General features: G+C 41.1%; 1 protein-coding gene across 1 annotated transcript in view; it reads left to right on the top strand.

Moving 5' to 3' along the window:
* The window catches only part of LOC137376196 (calcineurin subunit B type 1), a 64,465-nt gene that overhangs the window by 6,149 nt on the left and 36,660 nt on the right, over window positions 1-21,656 (top strand). The window contains exon 2 of the mRNA XM_068044289.1: window positions 15,332-15,371. Within this exon, the coding sequence (XP_067900390.1) occupies window positions 15,332-15,371 (40 nt within the window). The remainder of the gene's footprint in view (window positions 1-15,331; window positions 15,372-21,656) is intronic.

The following is a 21,656-nucleotide window of genomic DNA, read 5'->3' as shown; positions in this document are numbered from 1 at the left end:
CACTGATGTTTAAATTATGATTACCTTTGGATTAGAAAGTCAGGTCATGGTGAAATATATCTTATTGAAAAGTTTAGACGGATTGGTGATTTTTGAAGTCCTTGTTCCTTTTTCTTTCCATCCATCTGTTGCAATATTTTCTTCATATCCCTTTAACTAATATGAAGTACTCATTACTTATAAGTTAGGAGTTTTTATTATAAATGTATATTAGCTAAGAATTGGGAGTTATGTTAAATATGAGGAAAGCCATGCTGATGTAAAAGTAGTGAAAATAAAGCAAGAATTAGCTTTTATGGTGTAGCCACTGCAGGTGACCATATTTTGACAATACTGGAATACTCAACACGCAAGTTAACATTTGGGGTGTAGACCCTTTACCAGAACTTGAATTGTTAACTTATCTGTTCTTTCCTTAGATTCTAACTCTCAGTTTCCAGCACTTTCTGCTCATATTTCAGATTTCCAGTCTTTGCAGTTTGTTTTTAGCTTTCTGCATTAGAGTCCAGTTGCTGCAAGATGTTAATTATGAAGAAAGGATAGGTAGAAATTTATGCTGAGTCAGCCTTGTGGTTTGCAAAGAAGCCTAAGCAACTCATGAATTTGGCAATTGTGATTTGAAGGTTAAAGTGTGGAATCGCATTAAGATAAATTGAACTCTGGATTTGCTTTTCGATGTAGACAGAAATCTCAGTAGATTTTAATGTATGACCATTGTTTATTTGACAGGCCTTTCTAGTTTTTTTGTTCTGAACAGATTCTAAGTGCTTGATTGTACATTTGTGGAAACCTATGTAAACAACCAGATTGGCAGCCATACAAAAATTGACTCTCCTGAGTAGTCTGCTACGCAGGATACCAAAATAGACTGTCACTACACTCGTTTTGTTACACCTGGAGTAATGGAGTCAGGAAAAATTTGAGACCTAATTTATTTGGAAAAGGACTGTAAGGAAAGGGATGATTTACTGCAGCAGAGGAAGTTGTACAAAAATTTTGAGCAAGATTGCAAAATAAGTTTTTTTGAAATGCTCAATATTTTAAACCCACATGGCTGTCGAAAGCATTGACAAGTATATGCTGGCTGTTATCAACTGAACATGGAATTTTCCTCATGATTTTTGAGATGTTCCCCCTCTCTTTCCCCCCACTAACCCCATACAATTTCTATTTAAGGAGTAAAAATAAATATGCTCCAAAATGCTTTGCAGCCAATAAAATCCTTTTTGTAATAAAAACATAAAGTGCTGGAAATACTCAGGTCAGAAAGCATTTATGGAGAGAGAAGCAGAGTTAACGTTTCAGGTCTGTGACCTTTCATCAGAACAGAGACCTGAAACATTAACTCTGCTTTTCTCTCCACAGATGCTGTCTGACCTGCTGAGTATTTCCAGCACTTTGTTTTTATTTCAGATTTCCAGCATCCGCAGTAGTTTGCTTTTATAATACTTTTTGTAGTATGGTCACTGTTAAAGTAGGGAAACCTTGCACATGGCAAGGTCCCACAAGCAGAAGATAGGTACATGACCGCATAATCTGTTTAATGATTTAGATGAGGGAACTAAATGTAATATCTCCAAATTTGCAGATGATACAAAACTGGGTGGGAGGGTGAGTTGTGAGGAGGATGCAGAGAGGCTTCAGGGAGATTTGAACAAGTTGAGTGAGTGGACTAATGCATGGCAGATGCAGTATAATGTGGATAAATGTGAGTTTATCCACTTTGGTCGAAGAGACTTAGCAGTTGGCAGGAAAAAAGACAGGCGCAGGGGAAAGCCAACTGTGTAACAGCCCCGACATACAAATTTTTCTGCAGCACCTGTGGAAGAGCCTGTCACTCTAGAATTGGCCTTTATAGCCACTCCAGGTGCTGCTCCACACACCAGTGACCACCTCCAGGCGCTTACCCATTGTCTCTTGAGATAAGGAGGCCAAAGAAGAATCCACTTTGGTGGCAAAAACATGAAGGCAGATTATTATCTGAACGGCAATAAACTGAGAGAGAGGAATATACAGCAAGACCTGGGTGTTCTCGTACGCCAGTCGCTGAAGGTAAGCATGCAGGTGCAACAGGCGATTTTAAAAAAAAGGCAAATGGTCAGTTGGCCTTCATAGAGAGAAGATTATAGTACAGAAGCAGGGATGGCTTGCTGCAGGGCCTTGGCGAGGCTACACCTGGAATATTGTGTGCAGTTTTGGTCTCCTTATCTGAGAAAGGATGTTCCTGCTACAGAGGGAGTGCAGCGAAGGTTTACCGGACTGATTCCTGGGATGGTGGGACTGACATATGAGGAGAGATTGAGTCGGTTAGGATTATTTTCGCTGGAGTTAAGAAGAGTGGGGGGGAGGGGGACGGAATCTCATAGAAACCTATAAAATTCTAACAGGATTTGACAGGGTAGATGCAGGAAAGATGTTCCCGATGGTGGGGGAGTCCAGAACCAGGGGTCATAGTCTAAGGATACGGGATAAACCTTTCAGGACTGAGATGAGGAGAAATTTCTTTGCCCAGAGAGTGGTGAGCCTGTGGAATTTGCTACCACAGAAAGCAGTTGAGGCCAAAACATTGAATGTTTTCCAAAAGGAGTTAGATATAGCTCTTGGGTCTAAAGGGATCAAAGGATATGGGGTGAAAGCCGGAACAGGCTACTGAGTTGGATGATCAGCCATGATCATAATGAATGGTGGAGCAATCTCGAAGGGCCAAATTGCCTACTCCTGCTCCTATTTTCTATCTGGTCCAGTAATATTTGATTAGTTTTTTATGGAGTGATATTAAGTAAACTTAACAAAAATCAATTATATTGCCTGTAGGCCTCTATGGGTGCTGATGGGCTGAGAAATAGTTCTGCAGGTGCCAGTTACCCAATGGGCTACCTTGCCCAAGTGATCATTTTCAAATGTGAGATGGATATTGAACAGTAGGATGGCTGGAAGGAACATCGACAAAACTGTGCTTTCCCTATCTGCATGCACTTTCAAGTGGTCATGATAGGGGTGCTAAACTTAATGCAGGCAATGAAGACACAGCTTATAGATTTTCCTTGTCCCAACTCCCAGGACAGGGCTTCTGAGGCTCATTGTAGTGACTGTTGCTGCCCCAGTTGTTGTTGCAATCCACCAACTCAGCACAAATCAGGGTTTGACCTCAAGATCTTTCTTTGTCATCAGTGTTGAATTAAGACATACAATCAGTCAATTAGTTAAGCCACATATCCTGAAGGAGTTGGTACGTTTTTTAGTACTTGCAAATACTTTTCAGGTAGTGATTCAGTACTTTGCATGGCTGATGTGCATTGCCACTTTCTCAGTTTGGATTTAATGGAATGCAATGGTTTGGGTCTGTGTGACACTGTCAGTTTGTGCTGTTCATTGTATCTAGAGTAAGGGATAGTGCTTAGGCAATCATTATAAGCGATTCTTGTATGTAACAGCTGAGTCCTTAATTTCTTTCAGTTGGCAACTTTTTGAAGTGTGTTTGTATGCTCTGTTGCTAACTGCAAGTTTTTTTTAGAATGATTAGTTAAGTTCTTCGAAAAGTTTAAATATCCTCCCATCTATGTGTCAGGCCTACTAGATCAGTCACCTAGTAGGTTATCAAGATGTTCTTTAATTCTTAAAAACTTATTTGGCTCTCCATAATATTTGTTTCATTTATTCCACTGGTCATTTGATGTATAGTTAAGCTGAGTGATCTATAAATTTCATTGAACAATTGTGTATTATTTTACATCCACAACCTTCCATTCAAGCCTTATATGTGGATTTATAGATAGCCTTTACTGTTTTGTAGCTGAAGAAAGCTCTCTTTGATGCAGTTATGGCACCAAACTTGTTTAACTGATGTCATATTCGTCATCTCTGAAATCTCCTATCTTCACTTACAAATCTTGAGCAGTTTGACTGCAGCTGCAACCTGACCTGATTTTTCGTCCATTTCTCACTCTGGGAATCCTGTGCTACATTACTGTGCTCTCTGGCGCCTTCCTTTTTTCCACTATGCCAAATTATTGGAACTTAATGAAAAGAGTGTAATTAACATATGGTGTGAAAGTATATTTCAGTCAATATATATTAGATTAGAACTTGCTCTGCAGTGTCCACGGTAAAAGCATTCTGTGCTTTCCTTGCTGACCTGCTTTGTTTCAATATATTCCTTTTCTCAAAGTATGTTTAATTTTCAGAACGTTCTAGTGTAATGTTCTAAATCAAAATATTATCTTCAGGTACAAACCCAGTTCAGAAGGACAGAATCTATAATTGTACTTTTGGGTCATTCATGTAGTTCAGGAGGACATAACTTGAAAACTTTACTCCTACATCTGTACCATTTACTGAAATCCCAGTAGCAATGCTATTTTATAGTTAAAGCTATTTTTCATTGGCATCTATCCAGTGCAGCACTTCAGTTAGCTGTGATAATATCTTTGCAATGTTGATGAGCAGTTCTTGTTATAACTGTTGGGCCCAATCATAAGGTCATGAGATGCAAGCAGCAACCTTGTAAAGCTGTTACTGTTAGATGTTATAACAGCTTAGAGAATCGGCTGGGATTGTTCCCTTCCCTCCACCCCTACCCCCCACAAAAAGAGTTTGGCCTCATTGATTCACAAGTCTGAGGGGAAGTGGTCTTATCTGGAGGATTGTATCATAAAAATGAGGGGCACTTGATAAGATTTACCCAGATATGGAAAAAGCTGGGAAAACTTTGAGGACCGGAGCGCACAATCTATAAGAAAGGAAATAGGGAATTTAGGCAGTTTTTTTTTTTAGCAGGAAGCTCAGAATTCTCGAGCCGATTACTAGTGTGGAGATAGAACATTAAAGATATGCATTTAAGGTAAGGTAGTGGGATCAATGGCCTCTGGCAGAAACATTGCTTTATCAAAATAATTCAGTTGTTGTCTGCCCACATTTCTGATTGGTTGGTGGGTGGAGCCTGGCACGCGCATTGCAGTTACTGGGCTCTGGCCCCCAGATGTTGCTGCTCCCAGCCTCGGTTACTAGGCTCATACGAACATGAATTAGGAGCGGGTGTAGGCCACTCAGCCCTTAGAGCCTGCTCCGCCAGTCAATAAGTTCAGGGTAAACTGATTAATCCACATTTCCACCTACCCCGATAACCTTCCACTCCCTTGCTTATCAAGAATCTATCTACCTCTGCCTTAAAAATATTCAAAGATTCTGCTTCCACTTCCTTTTGAATAAGAGAATTCCAAAGATTCACGACCCTCAGAGAAAAGATTTCTCCTCATCTCTGTCTTAAATGGGCGACTCCTTATTTTTAAACAGTGACCCCTAGTTCTAGATTCTCCCACAAGGGGAAACATCCTTTCCACATCCATCCTGCCAAAACTCCTCAGGATCTTATATGTTTCAATCAAGTCGCCTCTTACTCTTCTAAATTCCAGCGGATACAAGCCTGGCCTGTCCAACCTTTCCTCATAAGACAGCCCGCCCATTCCAGGTATTAGTCTAGTAAACCTTCTCTGCACTGCTTCCAACGCATTTACATCCTTCCTTAAATAAGGAGACCAGTATTGTACACAGTACTCCAGATGTGGTCTCACCAATGCCCTGTATAGCTGAAGCATATGAATGCAATTCCCCTCGCGATAAACAATAGCATTCTATTAGCTTTCCTAATTACATGCTGTATCTGCATACTAACCTTCATGCACTAGGACACCCAGATACCCCTCCGTCTCGGAGCTCTGCAATCTCTCACCATTTAAACAGTATACTTTTTTATTCTTCCTGTCAAAGTGGACAATTCCCCATTTTCCCACATTATACTCCATTTGCCAGGTCTTTGCCCACTCACTTAATCTATCTATATCCCTTTGTAGCCCCCTTATGTCCTCTTCACAAGTTACTTTCCTATCTATCTTTGTGCCATCAGCAAATTTAGCAACCGTACCTTCTTTCCCTTCATCGAAGTCATTTATATAAATTGTAAAAAGTTGAGGTCCCAGCACAGGTCCCTGTGGCATGCCACTCGTTACATCTTGCCAACCAGAAAATGACCCATTTATGCCTACTCTCTGTTTCCTGTTAGCTAACCAATCTTCTATCCATGCTAATACCCCCTACACCATGAGCTTTTATTTTCTGCAATAACCTTTGATGTGGCACTTTATCAAATGCCTTCTGGATATCTAAGCACAATACATCCACCGCTTCCGCTTTATCTACAGCACATGCAACTCTCGCCATTCCCGGCCTCGCTTAGTGTAAGAATTCTGAAATCCCTACTTTGGGTTTTCTTTCTAATTAACAAACACTAACTTCAATACTAAGTGCACTCCTTTAATTTCATTGTTACACTTAATCTTATACTGAAATATTTGATACCTGTTTGTAACAGGCTCTTGGCAAAGATCATTTAAAGATGATCAGATGTGAAATTGTGGTTTGGCCCTTCATTGACCAAATGTTTTATTGGCCCAGAAGGGGTAAAAGAAGTCAAGTGGTGTGAAAGTGAAGACAAAAAACACTCCAAAAATTCTGCAGAGCATGAAAACTGACAGCTTGTTGTGTGGGAGCAGGGAGGTAATACACCTGAGTCTCCAGATGTAGGCAAAATAACTGGATACCATTTGGCCTGGACTTAGTATTGGAATATTTACAAGCTGCTAGGTGTTGGATTGTGGGAAATAATGAGTATTGATTAGGTTAAGTCGGTCTCCATAGATTTTGCTGTGTAAAAAAAAAACTTAAAAAGATCCCGAGGGGGAGAGAGGAGGGTTTCCGGCCAGGAGAGGAGGTATATATTTGATATATTTTATATTTGAATAAAGAGCACGTGGAAGCTGTACTTGTATTGGTTTTGTCATGCTTCCTCATTTGCACAAGGGTTTGTAAATTAATTCTTTTCTGCTCCTGCTCAGCTATTGAGTTTGAAAACTCAAGCATGTTTGGGTAGCTTTGCATTGGGCAATTTTAAATCTTAATTGAACTTGGGATTAGAGCATAACTAGACAACATTGTATACTATTTTTTGGTTTCAGCTTGGATGAAATGCTTGTACCTGCAGAGTGAGATTATTTGGCTGAAATTCAATCAAGAGTTAATAGACACTGTTTACTCTTCCATTTTGGATCTGATCCAAATTAAAACCCTTCAGATGATATGTTAATTGAGTCTTAAAATACAAAACTGCATACTGAAAGGGGTCACTTGAAAGGGGTGGTTTAAAATCCAGGTTTTAGTGTCCAACATTATATTAGCTCACAGTCGGAAATTGGGAATTGGATGATGTGTATATGCAGCTGATGTTGCAGAAGTGGAGTGTGATGAGGCTATGGAGGGATTTGTAAATGCAGCTGGGTGCTTCACAGAGGCGTAATCAGGAAAAAAACAATGCATGCCAAGACCAAATGGAAACATGAGGGGTTGATCAAAATCTTTGTCAGAGGTGAATTTTGAAATTTTGGGGGAACATTAGTGAAAGGTGTAGAGGCAGAGGGGTTTTTGATGGGAATTCCTGAATGTGCAGCCTGGGCAGCTGATGGCATGATCACCAATAGTAGATTTACACAAGAGATCAGAGCGAACAGAAAGAGAGGTGGTTAGGAGTGGGTGGGGGCCTGGAAGAGACTACAGAGACAGGAAAGGGTACGGCCATGTAGGGATTTAAACACTAGGAGAATTTTAAACTGGAGACATTGAGGACCAGAAGCCAATGTAGGTTAGTAAAGATAGGTGTGATTGAGCACTGTTTGGTGCAGGGTATAATACAGGCATTACAGTTTTGGTTGGTTTCAGTGGTGGCTGAGCTGCTGTAAAGGCAGAGGCGAGTGAAGGATGGAGATGGACACCACAGTTGCAAATAATCTGATGTGGTTGGAGATAGTAGTTGGAGACTGTGGCTTCTGTAATCATAATGTTTAACAGGAGGATAAAGGGTTCATCCAAGTGAACTTACTTCAGGGTTCCATCTTTGGTCCCTTCTTCCCTTCATTTATATGTTAGCCTATGGCGGCATTAGCTTTACACATGGAATCAGTTTCCATGTTGTGTGATGACACCCAGCTATATTTTGCACTACCTTACCATCGTACTTTGTTAGATTGTCTGAAAGTTAACGATAAGCGGCGCAGTGGTTAGCACCGCAGCCTCACAGCTCCAGCGACCCGGGTTCGATTCTGGGTACTGCCTGTGCGGAGTTTGCAAGTTCTCCCTGTGACTGCGTGGGTTTCCGCTGGGTGCTCCGGTTTCCTCCCACAGCCAAAGACTTGCAGGGTGATGGGTAAATTGGCCATTGTAAATTGCCCTTGGTGTAGGTAGGTGGTAGGGGAATTGAGGGGATGTGGTAGGAGCATGGGATTAATGTAGGATTAGTATAAATGGGTGGTTGATGGTCGGCACAGACTCGGTGGGCCGAAGGCCCTGTTTCAGTGCTGTATCTCTAAAATAAAATAAACAAATTTATTCCAATTGAACAACAGTAAGCCATCCAACAATTCTAGACCTGTGGCACCAAGCAATCTCACTCTGTAGATGCTCGCTCAAGCTGAAGATGTGTTGTCACTCTAAGCCCATATCTGAGCCATTTCCAAAACAATCTACTTCTGCAACATTTCCCACGTGTATCTTTCTTCACCCCAGACTCATCTTTTATCACCAAATTAATTGGCTGTGTCCCAACAGAGTAAAATCAAAATTCTTGTCCTCATTTACAAGTCCCTCCATCGCATCATCACTCCACTTCTGCAACATCAGCTATATATACACCATCTTAATTCCCGATTTCCAACTGTAAATTGAGAACATTCGCAAACAACCTGTTCGTTTGTGTTCAAGATGTGGGTGGCGTTGGGTGTTGCCGAAAGCATGAACCTGGGATTGCCTGCCTTCCAGCATTGTTCATCTTGTAGTAGTAACATTTAATGTGCTTGAGTTTGGCCTTCATACTTAAGGTTATGAAGCTGGGGGAAAGAACTGTGTCAAAGTAGGAGACTTGAGTATCAAAGGCAAAACCAAAGAAACGGTTAATCAGGTCAGTAGTTTGTGGCAGGTGGAGGGCCAAGGAGAGGTAGTTGGTGATTAATGTATGTATGGGTGAAGCTGCCATTTTTTTACCCAATGGCTGCTGGTGTGCGTAGCTACTAGTAGGTTTAGAGGGGTTGATGGGAAGGAGATGCGGTTTAATTGAGACGAGGCTCATAATGTAGAACCATGAGGGGAGTGTTGATAAGGGGAATGAGATTGAGTGAGGACAGAGTGCTGATGTTTTGTACCTAGGGCAGCCATAAAGGTGGGGCTAAAGTGTGGCGAGTCGAAGAGACTTAGCAGTTGGCAGGAAAAAAGACAGAGGCGCAAGGAGAGAGCCAACTGTGTAACAGCCCCGACAAACAAATTTTTCTGCAGCACCTGTGGAAGAGTCTGTCACTCTAGAATTGGCCTTTATAGCCACTCCAGGCACTGCTCCACACACCACTGATCACCTCCAGGCGCTTACCCATTGTCTCTCGAGACAAGGAGGCCAGCGATAAGATAAGTCCTTTAAAAGTGTGGAAAAATAGTAATCCTGATTGAGTCCTACCCTTACATTATTAAACTTTTCAGACAAATGCTGAAAAATGGAACGGTCAGGCCTTATCAGAGGGGATTCGTTTAAATGTTATACTGGTAAAATTTAAATATTTGTGACCAAGTAAATTCTCCTTTTAAACTGTTTAAAATGAATTATATTCTTCAGCTATTACTCCTTGCTTTCATCTCCCAGGTGCTATCTCCAACTTCTATTTGTATGCTTTTTTTAAATTAAAGTAGTGGATTAGTCATTGTTTACTTTATAATCCAGTTTGAATTACTTTGGCCTCATTTCATTTTTCTGGATGAAATTGTAGTGCTTTGAAGATCATATGAAAAATGTAATTAAGAACATAAGATCACTCTCTCTGCTTTAAATGGAAACACTTGCTCCAAATTTTGATATCCCACTTCGTTATTTTTAAATGGTGTAAACAGTTTGGTATTTGCTGTAGTGATGTAAATTGTACAATTTCCTTTTCCATAAACTTGAAGTTGGTGGGAAATTGTGACGTAACACAGATCTGCATGCTTTGTGAACTTTGGTTTCCCTTTGTGAAGGTTGTGTGTGAAAAGGTTTGAAGTTTTAATGTCGTTACCATTGCAAAATATCAGTGTTCGCTGATATTACTCCACTGAAACTGACAGCAACTTTGGGACTCCGCACATGGCAGGATAACATGGCAATCCAGAAGTTGCTGTCAGTGATTCCACACACTCCAGAAGTGTGTTGTTGAGGTCCCCACAGAATGCAGTTCCTAAGCAGTCAATGAATTGCTGAGAACTTCCACTTTTATCCTGTTAGTCTTGTTGTAAAAACTCTTGAAAAAGTTACACATTGTTGAATGAGGTGTCTGGGTTTTTATACAGTGTACTAACTCAATTACTGCTAAAAATCCACACTGAAAGGCTAATTTTATATTTGTGGAATGTCACATTTCTCCATTATAATTCCTAATTTTATTTATGATTTTAGCTCTTATCTTAATTCAATCATTTATTTTTCTATTTGAAAATTAAAATTGAAGGATAATCAGTGCTTTTAACTTCTTGGCTTGCTATCTGAAAGTACTTCAATGTGCTTGCGTGCCCTGCTTGCTGTTGCCATTTCTGATGCATGGATGCTTGGCGATCCCCTTGACTTGCCGTCAGATTTAAACTGCGATCGGGAAAGGTGAAATCCACGCCACAGAGATGGCTAGATCTTTGTGGATACCTGTCTTTGAATTCAGTTGTGAGCGCAAAATCTAGCCCATAATGTGTCCAACAGACAGTATTTTGTGGTATTAAGTCGCTGTAGATTTGGCCACTATCTGTGATGTGGCCTTCTATGGCGAGTGCAGTGAAAATAGCAAAGCTGGTCAAATTGTGATTTGTATTTTAGCTGTAGTTTTGGGGCTGTTTTAACTGTTTGTCTTTATAAATGTGTCGTTCAAGTTGAATGCTAATATGTTTCACTTCATTATCATTTAGGCTGTGTTCATCCACTGTTTGATGTAACCCTCCTCATGTCCTTTCCATTTATCTCTATCCCTTGTTCTTAGCCATGTGATTCCTAGGTGTGATATGTTTCATTTATCAAACTATAAACTCAGAAGCACGTTTACGTTCTGATAAGAATCTTGAGATTCTGGTTCACTGCTATGTTTGAGTGGTAGCTTAATGTTTGCTCATGCCATCGTAGAAATACATTTGAAAGACTAATGCTCAAGAAATTGGATATTTGGTATGGAAACTGTGAAATTGGGTCTATCAGATTGAATTTGCTAAAATTAAAATCTTGTAGTTTGAGACTGTACTGGAGGTTTGGTTTTAGTCCTAGGTCTTCCATTTCTTCTAAAGGACAATGACACCAGGGCTACCTTTTTGGAGCTGCAGCAATTTGCAGGTCAACGTAGGGTACATCAGCATGGTTCAGAAGTAGCACATTCATCTCTAAACCAAAATACTGTTTGTTCAAGCCCCACTCCAGGACAGCAGTGCAGCACTGAGGGAATCTCGGATGAATGAAAACATCCCACAAGTTCTCCTAGTGTCCATACCTTCCTTGACCTGCACCATCGAAACAGATTATCCAGTCATTCATTCATTTGTTGGGATTTTGCTGCAAAAATAATCCTTTGCCTATAAAGTGTTTTGGCATACCCTGAGGATGTGAAAGGTGCTATATAAATGCCAGTTCGTTCTTCACCTATAGTTGGGTTTTCTCTCATCTGTCTTTGAGTTGAACTGAACGTTGATTTTTAGTTTCTCCTTTTCTGCATTTCCCTTCCCACCGGAGGTCCTCATGACCCTTTTTTACATTGCCAACTGAGTATAGGTTTTATTGAAGTATCTATATACATAAGCTTTTCTCAATGACTTAATTAGGCAATCTAAATATGAGTCACCTAATTATAGGTTAACAAAGATTCCATGGAAATGCAACCACTTGAAAGGCTGAAGTTTCAGCCGATCATATTACTGCATTATATTCAGTTGGGTTAGAAATATAGTTGTATAAATAATATCACAGGTCTATAGTTGGTCTCTCCTAAGCTTAAGTACCCATTCATTTCCTTCAGTGATCCCTATATCTTTCCAGAAACATGTCTCTGGTGAGGTGAGAACATGCAGCTTCGCTTTTTGGCTTGTAGTTAGGCTCAATTGCCCATGTGCCTCCAGGTATTCAACATTTTTATTTAATTTCCTGCTTTTTCTGATGTGAAAATCATTGCCATATTCTAATCTCAGCTGTGGAGCCTTAATCACTTGTTATCTTGTTTTTTAATTCAAACAATTGATTGGAGCTATATGGTAACCTTTTAATAGAAGTTAACTGAATAATAACTAGCTCTGCAATAGGCCATATACTATTTTGGCAATAGGAGAACTGTATTGATGTTTCCATGATTTTTTTTAGACTAACTTCTGACAACGCCCAGAAAAATGTTGTATACCACAGGAGAATATTTGATAGATCAGTCAGGAACTAAGGGTCCCTAGCCTAGTCAACTGTATTTGTGTAGTCAAGAATGACATATGGTGATGTTCAGTTTACCGTGGCACAGATGGGGCATACTGTGCTTTTGATATCAATTGTGACTCTTACGACATCCTGATTTGTAATGAAATGTTTGCTTTAGTGGGTCTTGGAGTCTCCAGAGGCAGCAGTGTTGCACTGTTTACTATGTTGATGAACCTGTACTTCTGTCACTGACTAGCAACCACAGTAAAATGCAACATTCCACCAGCAAGTGTGTGCTGTGCTAGGTATGGTCTGATTGTTTAAAGTAATTTTATTCTCCACATAGAACGGAGAGGCAGGATTTTCTCAATAGAAGTTGCTTGGTACTATTCTTGTGTGAAATTGCTCTTATTGCTGCAGTTCCGTTTCAACACAATCTCCTATTGTCTGAGGTTGCTCAGAACTTGGACATCAGGCTGAGACCGCAAAAAAAGCAAATGGGATCCTGTGGAGGAGTATTGCTTGGCTATCAAAGTGCAAAACTAAGATAACTAGGCTAATTATAGATATGGCTCAGGTTCACCTGCATATGGTGTATTGTCCAGTTTTGGTCCCAACGTTTAACCATGGGCATTGAAGCTGCAGGTTGGGTGCAGAGGAAAGCAATGGTATATAAACGCAGATCTCTGTTACAAGGGCAGGCTGAGAATTCTAAATTATGAAAGAATTTGGACAAGATATTAGGAGTTGGATCGCAATAGCAGAACTAGAGGATGCACATAAAATATGTATACGGCGAATTAGGTTACATATCAGTACTGTAGGGATTACTGTTATTTTACCTAAACGATTTGGACTCAAATAGGAAGTAATCAAATTGGGGATAATATTGAGGATGATTGTGACAAAATATAAAATGACATCAAGAAACATGCAGAATCTGCGTGCAAGTAGTGCATTTATGTCTGTATAAATAAGTGCTAGGTGGTGGATTTTGGTAAGAGGAAAGTAAGAGTCTAAATGGGATAGAGTAAGCTTATGTGGAGCATAAACAATGGCAAAGGCCTGTTGGGCTGAATGGCCTGGTTCTCTGTTGTAAAAACTATCTAATAAATATTTCTTCTGAAAGCTGTTTCTTTTTTGGAATGGGTTAGGGAAAATTTGGCAACTACGGCTACTCTGCAGTATGTATTGAGGCACACATTTCTGAGTGCGGAATGTCATGGATAAATATAGTTTACTGGATTTTGCTTGATTTACCTTTATAGAAGTGGGAATGGATTTCCCTGAAACCAGCCACCTTTTCTTTGCCTTTTCCAGGGCACAACACTACCAGAGGTCAGGAAGATGTGTTGAATGGTGAGAGGATTAATGGACCCATTGGCCATTCCACATTCTTTTTCGCATGTGCAAATGGCATAACATAACCAGAATGGCTTATTTCTTAAACTCTGAAGGATGTCAATCCTTGTTTGAGTTCAGAGAATGAGCAATTTTTCGAGCAAACCTAAAAGGCATAACTGTCATCTTAAAAAAAAAAGTGTATTGATTCACTGACCAAAATGCAATTGCAGGGCAGCAGTGAGTATTCTAATTTCTGTTTGTGGATTCTGATCTTTTAGATACTGACACATGAACAGCTACAGCCACCGTTAAACCCTTTTAAATTTTAGTTCAGTTGGCTGCAGGTTTGACTCATCTCACTGCTTCCCATTCCAGTTGGCTCACTCTTGTAAACACTCTAGTTCCACTGACTGAGGCTGAACCAGACTGTTTGCAACCTTGGTGTTGGATTTGACCCTGAGATGAGGGTCTGACCACAACCACTCCATCACGAAGACAGCCTATTTCCAGCTCCGTAACATTGCCCATCTCTGCCCCGCCTCAACTCATCATCCGAAACCCTCATCCATGCCTTTGTTAGTTCAAGACTTGACTATTCCAATGCTCTCCTGGTCAGCTTTCAATCTTCCACCCCTCCATAAACTTCAGCTCATCCAAAACTCTGCTTTCCATATCCTAATTTTCACCAAGTACTGTTCACCCATCACTGCAGTGCCCAATGACATATTGACTACTGGTTCAGCAATGCCTCGATTTGAAAATTCTCATCCTAGTTTTCAAATCCCTCTGTGGCCATGTCCCCCCCCCCCACCTCCCCAAACAATCTTCGTAACCACCTGCAGATCTACAACCCTCCAAGAGCTCTAGGTTCCTCGAATTTTGGCTTCTTGCACATCCCCTGATTTTAATTGCTCCATCATTTGGTCATCGAGCCTTCAGCTGCCTAGGCCCTAGGCTCCGGAATTCCCCCACTAAGCGTCTCTACTCGCCTTTCCTCCTTTAAGATGCCCCTTAGAACTTGCTTGCATCTGTCCTATTATTGGCTCCTGTGGCTCATTTTCAACTTTTTTTGATAACGCTCTTGTAAAGCACCTTGGGACGTTTCTTTTACATTAATGTAAATGCAAGTTGCATAATATTCTGAAGCAGTATAACAAAATAGATGTAAAGAATTGAAATAAGATGGGAAGGAGAGAATAGGGTTTTTAAAAATGCTATAAATTCAGAGGCATCGTGTACTTAAGACAATTTTCCATAAAACCTGATTTTTTTTGTTGAAGGTATGTGGCTGTGAAGTATTTGTGTTAGGGATAAGCAAGTGTGACAGTTAATGTAAAAAAAAATCATGCTCCACAAGTCTGAAGTTCCCATAGTGAGAAGCGCTAATTGTGAAGTTATTTCAAATTGAGGATAAGGAAGTTTACACAAAATTCAACCTTTTAACAAATACACTGCTGCACTATATTTATTCTGAGTTTAATTATGAACTGTCTTTTGTTTCAGGGAAACGAAGCGAGCTATCCCCTGGAAATGTGCTCACACTGTAAGTTCCTTCTCATCTATTTAAGATAAAAGTTTTTGTTCGCAAATGTGTTCGTGATTCATTATAGGTATATCTCGTGATGCGTTATGAGCAGTAACCTGGAGTTTGTTTGATTACCCTGGAATGATGTAAAGAAATTTCCCAGGGGTTTTTCTATTATTTTGCTCCCAGGTATTAATATCAGCATTTTGGCAAGGTGAACATTGTTGAATGGGTTAACTGGTGGTGATGATGGTCTTTTATGCTCCTTTTCGTATGTTTACAACAAACCTTTCTCTGGCATTTTTTAGTTTCCTGTGCCGTTTAATTTGTATGGATTGCAGTTGTTTTATGGCACTGATTTGATGAATGAGAATTTAATTTCCACCAGGGCATTAATTACTTAAATGAAGACTGATTCAGCATTCGTTATAAACATACTCAACTAATGAAATAGCTAAATTTACTTAATGGGTTGCACCAATCAGTTCTCAATATTCTATGTCGCACAACACACTCCCATCCTTTCCACTTCTTCAAAGTTCTGTTCAGACACCAACCTGCCAAATCCCCATGCAACCTATTAGTTAACATCTCTCTCCGATCCCTCAATCAGGCACAATACTGAACAGTGACTCAGCCTCTGTGCCATCAATCTTTAACTGAATTCTCCTGTCTCCCTCTCTTCTGATTTCTCTGCACTTCTGTCCTCACTCTACTTTATTAATAATGTCACTAGGGTAGCGTAGCAGTGGCCTACTCTGGTTTGCATGTCTACAATAAAATTGATGTTTCTATGAAAATACTAAAGACATAAGGCTGGCATTATTTTTCTATGAAGGGCAAAACCTGAAATGTGATCCTTTTCCACCCTACTCCATCCAACTCTATCAGCAATACATTGTATTCCTTTCTCCCTCGTGTACTTATCCAGCTTCCATTTAAGTACATCTGTGCTATTCACCTCAACTGCTCTGTGGTGGCAAGTTCCAAGTAAAAAGTTTGACAGACTATGGTGGAAACAGCCCTACTCTACTACAACCTACAGGTAAATGTAATTGAAGGATAGATCAGCCATGATCTAATTGATTGGCAGAACAGACTCGAGGGCCTGAATGGCCTCCTCCTGTTCCTATGGTGTTGCTGAATTGAGACATGAGGAAAATCATAAGTATGAAACTCCAGCTGAGAGAAATAATTGTGGGCAAAGGCAGTTTCCTATTAACAGCTCAAACTTGATGCTAAATCTGGTTTGTGTATTTCGCAAAGAAATGGCTAAGAAAAACTTGCAATAGCATAAATTAGTTACTCATTAATTTTGACTGGAGATCTGAACTTAGTGGAAGAACTGGAAAAGTTGTCATTCACATAGAACATTGCATCATAAAGACATACCAAATACAGCAGCAGCAACGTGTCATTGAAGAAATATAATTTCACCTGGAGTCCCACTGGGGCCCCCTCCCCCAACTCTCTTTCCGATACATTGATGATTGTATCGGTGCCGTTTCCTGCCCTCGCCCCGAACTAGAAAACTTCGCTTCCAATTTTCACACTTCTCTCATCTTTACATGGTCCATCTCCGACACTTCCCTTCCCTTCCTCGACTTCTCTGTCTCCATCTCTGGGGATAAGCTGTCCACTAATATTCATTACAAACCCACCAACTCCCACAGCTACCTCGACTACACTTCCTCACAATCTGCTTCCTGTGAGGACTCCATTCCATTCTCCTAGTTTCTCTGTCTCTGACGCATCTTTTCTGATGCAACCTTCCACAATAGCGCTTCTGAAGTGTCTTCCTTTTTCCTCAACCGAGAATTCCCCCCCACTGTGGTTGACGGGGCCCTCAACGTGTGCAACCCATTTCCCGCACTTCTGCCCTCATCCCTTTTCTGCTTCTCCCCCCTCCCCCCCCCCCCCCCCCCCCCCCCACTCCTAGAACTGCGACAGGGTTCCCCTTATCCTCATTTTCCACCCCACCAGCCTTCACATCCAAAGGATCTTCCTGCTCCATTCCCGCAACCTCCAGCATGATGCCGCCGCCAAACCACATCTTGCCCTCCCCTGTCAGCATTCCAAAAGGATTGTTCCCTCTGTGACACTCCTTCATTACCCCAACACCTCATCCCCTTCCCACGGCACCTTCCCATGCAATCGCAGGAGGTGTAATACCTGCCCCTTTACCTCCTCTCTCCTCACCATCCAAGGCTCCAAACACTCCTTTCAGGTGAAGCAGTGATTTACTTGTACTTCCTTCAATTTAATATACTGTATTCGCTGCTCGCAATGTGGTTGCCTCTGCATTGGGGAGACCCAACGCAGATTGGGTGACCGCTTTGCGGAATACCTCCGCTCAGTCCACAAGCATGACCCCGAGCTTCCAGTTGCTTGCCATTTCAATTCACCAGCCTGCTCCCATGCCCACATTTTTTCTGTCCTTGGCCTGCTGCAGTGTTCCAGTGAACATCAATGCAAACTCGAGGAACAGCACCTCATTTTCTGATTAGGCACTCTACAGCTTTCCGGACTGAAAATTGAGTTCAATAATTTCATAGCATGACCTTTTCCAGTTCTGATGAAAGGTCACAGACCTGAAATGCTAACTCGGCTGCTCTCTCTACAGATGCTGCCAGACCTGCTGAGTATTTCCAGCACTTCCTATTTTTATTTCACCTACACCTAGAGTCCTGTTGCTTATATTTCTTACTTTCACAATCTTGCTGTAGCTTCACTGTTATAATAATCAACTTATAAATACATTTTTCTTGGCTTTAGCCTGTCTCAAAGAACAAAGATAATTACAGCACAGGAACAGGCCCTTCGGCCCTCCAAGCCTGCGCTGATCCAGATCCTCTCTCTAAACATGTCGCCTATTTTCTAAGGTTCTGTATCTCTTTTCTTCCTGCCCATTCATGTATCTGTCTAGATACATCTTAAAAGACTCCATCGTGCCCGCATCTACCACCTCCGCTGGCAATGCGTTCCAGGTGCCCACCACCCTCTGCGTAAAGAACTTTCCACGCATATCCCCCCTAAACTTTTCCCCTTTCACTTTGAACTCGTGTCCTCTAGTAATTGAAACCCCCACTCTGGGGAAAAAGCCTCTTGCTATCCACCCTGTCTATACCTCTCATGATTTTGTACACCTCAATCAGGTCCCCCCTCAACCTCCATCTTTCTAATGAAAATAATCCTAATCTACTCAACCTCTCTTCATAGCTAGCGCCCTCCATACCAGGCAACATCCTGGTGAACCTCCTCTGCACCCTCTCCAAAGCATCCACATCCTTTTGATAATGTGGCGACCAGAACTGTACGCAGTATTCCAAATGTGGCCGAACCAAAGTCCTATACAACTGTAACATGACCTGCCCAACTCTTGTACTCAATGCCCCGTCTGATGAAGGAAAGCATGCCGTATGCCTTCTTGACCACTCTATTTACCTGCGTTGCCACCTTCAGGGAACAGTGGACCTGAACACCCAAATCTCTCTGGACATCAATTTTCCCCAGGACTTTTCCATTTACTGTATAGTTCACTCGTGGCGTGGTATTTTGTCTTTCAAAACTTAACCATGCTGGGCATCCATGGTTAAAGCCATGACAAGAACTTGCATTTATATAGCGTCTTTAACATAGGAAAGTGTCCTAAAGCATTTCATAGGAGTGCAATCACATTAGGACCAAAAGCATGGTCAAATAATTAGGTTTTAAGGAGTTACTTATAGGAGGAAAAAGAGGTTGGGAGAAAAATCCAGAACTTGGGGCCTATACAGCTGAAGGCATGGCTATCAGGTGTAGAGAGTTGGCATGGACAACAGGCCAGTGTTGGAGGAATATAGAGTTCTCGGAGGGCAGTAGGGCTAGAGGAGGTTATGGAGACAGAGTGGTGTGACCATGGGGGATTTAAAAGTGAAGATTAGAATTTTAAGATGAGGTATTTGTTAACAGGAAGCCAATGCAGGTCAGTAAGCACAGGGGTGATGGATGAATGAGACATTGTCCGGGTTAGAACGTAGACAGAGTTTTGAATGAGCTGTAGTTTATGGAGGATAGAAGATGTAAGACCGGCAATGATGTAAGGCAGGAAAGCATTGGAATAGTCAAGTCTGGAGGTCGGGAAAGCATGGACGAAGGTTTCAGCCGATCAGCTGAGGCAGAAGTGGAGACAAACAATGTTGCCAAGGTGGTAGGTGATCTTTGTGATGGAGATAATATGAAGATATTGGAAGGTCAGTTCAGGATCCATTTGCAGTTGTGAACAATCTGGTTGGATGGGTTCAGTCTTCCCAATGGTTAATTGGAGGAAATTGTGGCTCATCCGGGACTGGGTGCCAGGCAATCAATGTGACAACAGACAGTGGAGAAGTCGAGAGAGAAAAGTAGTGGTGAGGTAGAGCTGGTTGTTGTAAGCATACACATGGAACTTGGTGTAATTCAAATTCTCAAGGAACCTGGCGTTGTCAAGGGGAATTGTGTAGATGAGAAGTAGGAGGGAGCCAAAGATGGATCCTTGGTGATGGCGTGGGGAGAACTCTAGAGGTAATGGTACAAGGTTTGTAGTTCTGCTTGTTATCTTACTTCTACCCTGTATAAAATCTTAGCACTTGCACTGTTACTGATTTCTTTCCCCAACTTCAAGTTCTTTTGGCTGTGAGGAAGTTTTCCAATTCATTGCAGGCATAAGTTAATTTTAACGCATAAATATTGTTACCAAAACCAACCAGTCTGTATCTTTGTATTCAGGTTTCTGCATTGCCTAAACTTTGGGTCAAGTAATGAATCTCCAAAAAAAAAAAATGTTTACTATATTGCCTTCCGGGCCAGGTACAAATGAAAGAAAATAGTGAAATTCTTTGCTGTCAGTATGGCAATCTAGGATGCATAAAATCGGCCAACATTGCTACCGTATGACAGAGAAAGTAGACAAAAACAAAGGAAAATTACCATACATAAAACTAGATTATGGAATTTTACATTGAGCAGAGTTTACTGCAGGTTGTAGTGGTACAATACTCCTTTCAGCACTGACCCATGACATACATTGCTTTCATCAAAAATTTGTGTCTGTATAGTTGAGTTAGCATGCAAGAAATTTAAATATACTTGTCCATTCACAATCATTGGGCATCAAAAATTTTGTTCAAACTCGATACAGTGAAATGCTAAATTTGCCTTGAATGCAAAAATTCACCCATAAAAGAATAACAGCTGTGATTTCTGTGTTGTTCAGAAGCAGATAGCTTCACCATGCTCATCTAAGATCTCCTGTGATGTTTGACTGGATGTGGTTGGATCTCACGCAAACACTGGTTAGTGCTGTGGGAACAGGGCCCATGAGTGTTGGACCTTGCTAAGATAATACTTGCACTCATGACATTTAATGGTAGCACTGGCATAGTGAATCAATGCTCCATTATGTTTGATCCATCCAAAAAGATAATAGACTAGTAATAACATGGGTTCCATTAGCTATAGACCCAACACCTCCAGGAAAATCACTCGTGCAACTTTGATTCTTGTTGGCCATATAATCCTTCAGATTATACTTCCATGGGGAAAGCCATATAATTATGTGAGGGAACTGGGGAAGTATCCCACACTATAGCTCATGAAAACATTTTGCAGTATCTAGTTTAATACTCCCAATCCTTACCTTGGAGATGGGTAATTTACTTCTCCCCAGATAAGTCTGATCCCAGCTCATGTGAGGACACAGGACCAAGATGAGAGGTGAATTTGTGACAAAGGAGAATTAGGACCTGCATTGACCTGTCACTGGGTGTAGAATTCACCTCACCACAAGCCCTTATGTGAGGACCTAGATTAAACAGTTGGTGATGATAAGCTTGGAAAATTTGGACATACAGAACATCAGTGTGGCTGGCACATTGCAATTTGTTCTGTCTAGATCTTTACAATATATTCAAAGTGAATGTCCGTTCTATATATGAGGAAACTGACAGGTTTGACAGTAGCTGGAATGTGTTACTGGAGGCTGGATGTAAGTACAAAACCTCATAGGTACCAAACCCTGGATATATTATAATTGATCTACAGAGAGGAAGGTGTTCTTATTGAAGCTTTTTGGTACTTGAACTGGTGAGACCAGCAGCGACTCAGCAATGCGAAGGCTACCAGTGATAGGGTACTGATCAGCTGCATCGTTCTGGCTGATTTCAATTCTAGCAACACTCTGCACAGTTTATATCTAAACCTTGGCATCTGCCCAATTATGATTAAACTCTCTGAACCTGGTTAAGTGGGATGCCCCCCATGAAAGTAGGGATGAGAGTATGTTCA

The sequence above is a fragment of the Heterodontus francisci genome, chromosome 13, assembly GCF_036365525.1.
Source record: "Heterodontus francisci isolate sHetFra1 chromosome 13, sHetFra1.hap1, whole genome shotgun sequence".
NCBI lineage: Eukaryota > Metazoa > Chordata > Chondrichthyes > Heterodontiformes > Heterodontidae > Heterodontus > Heterodontus francisci.
The sequence above is the reverse complement of the archived record's forward strand: the minus strand, read 5'-3'. Positions and strand labels throughout refer to the sequence as shown.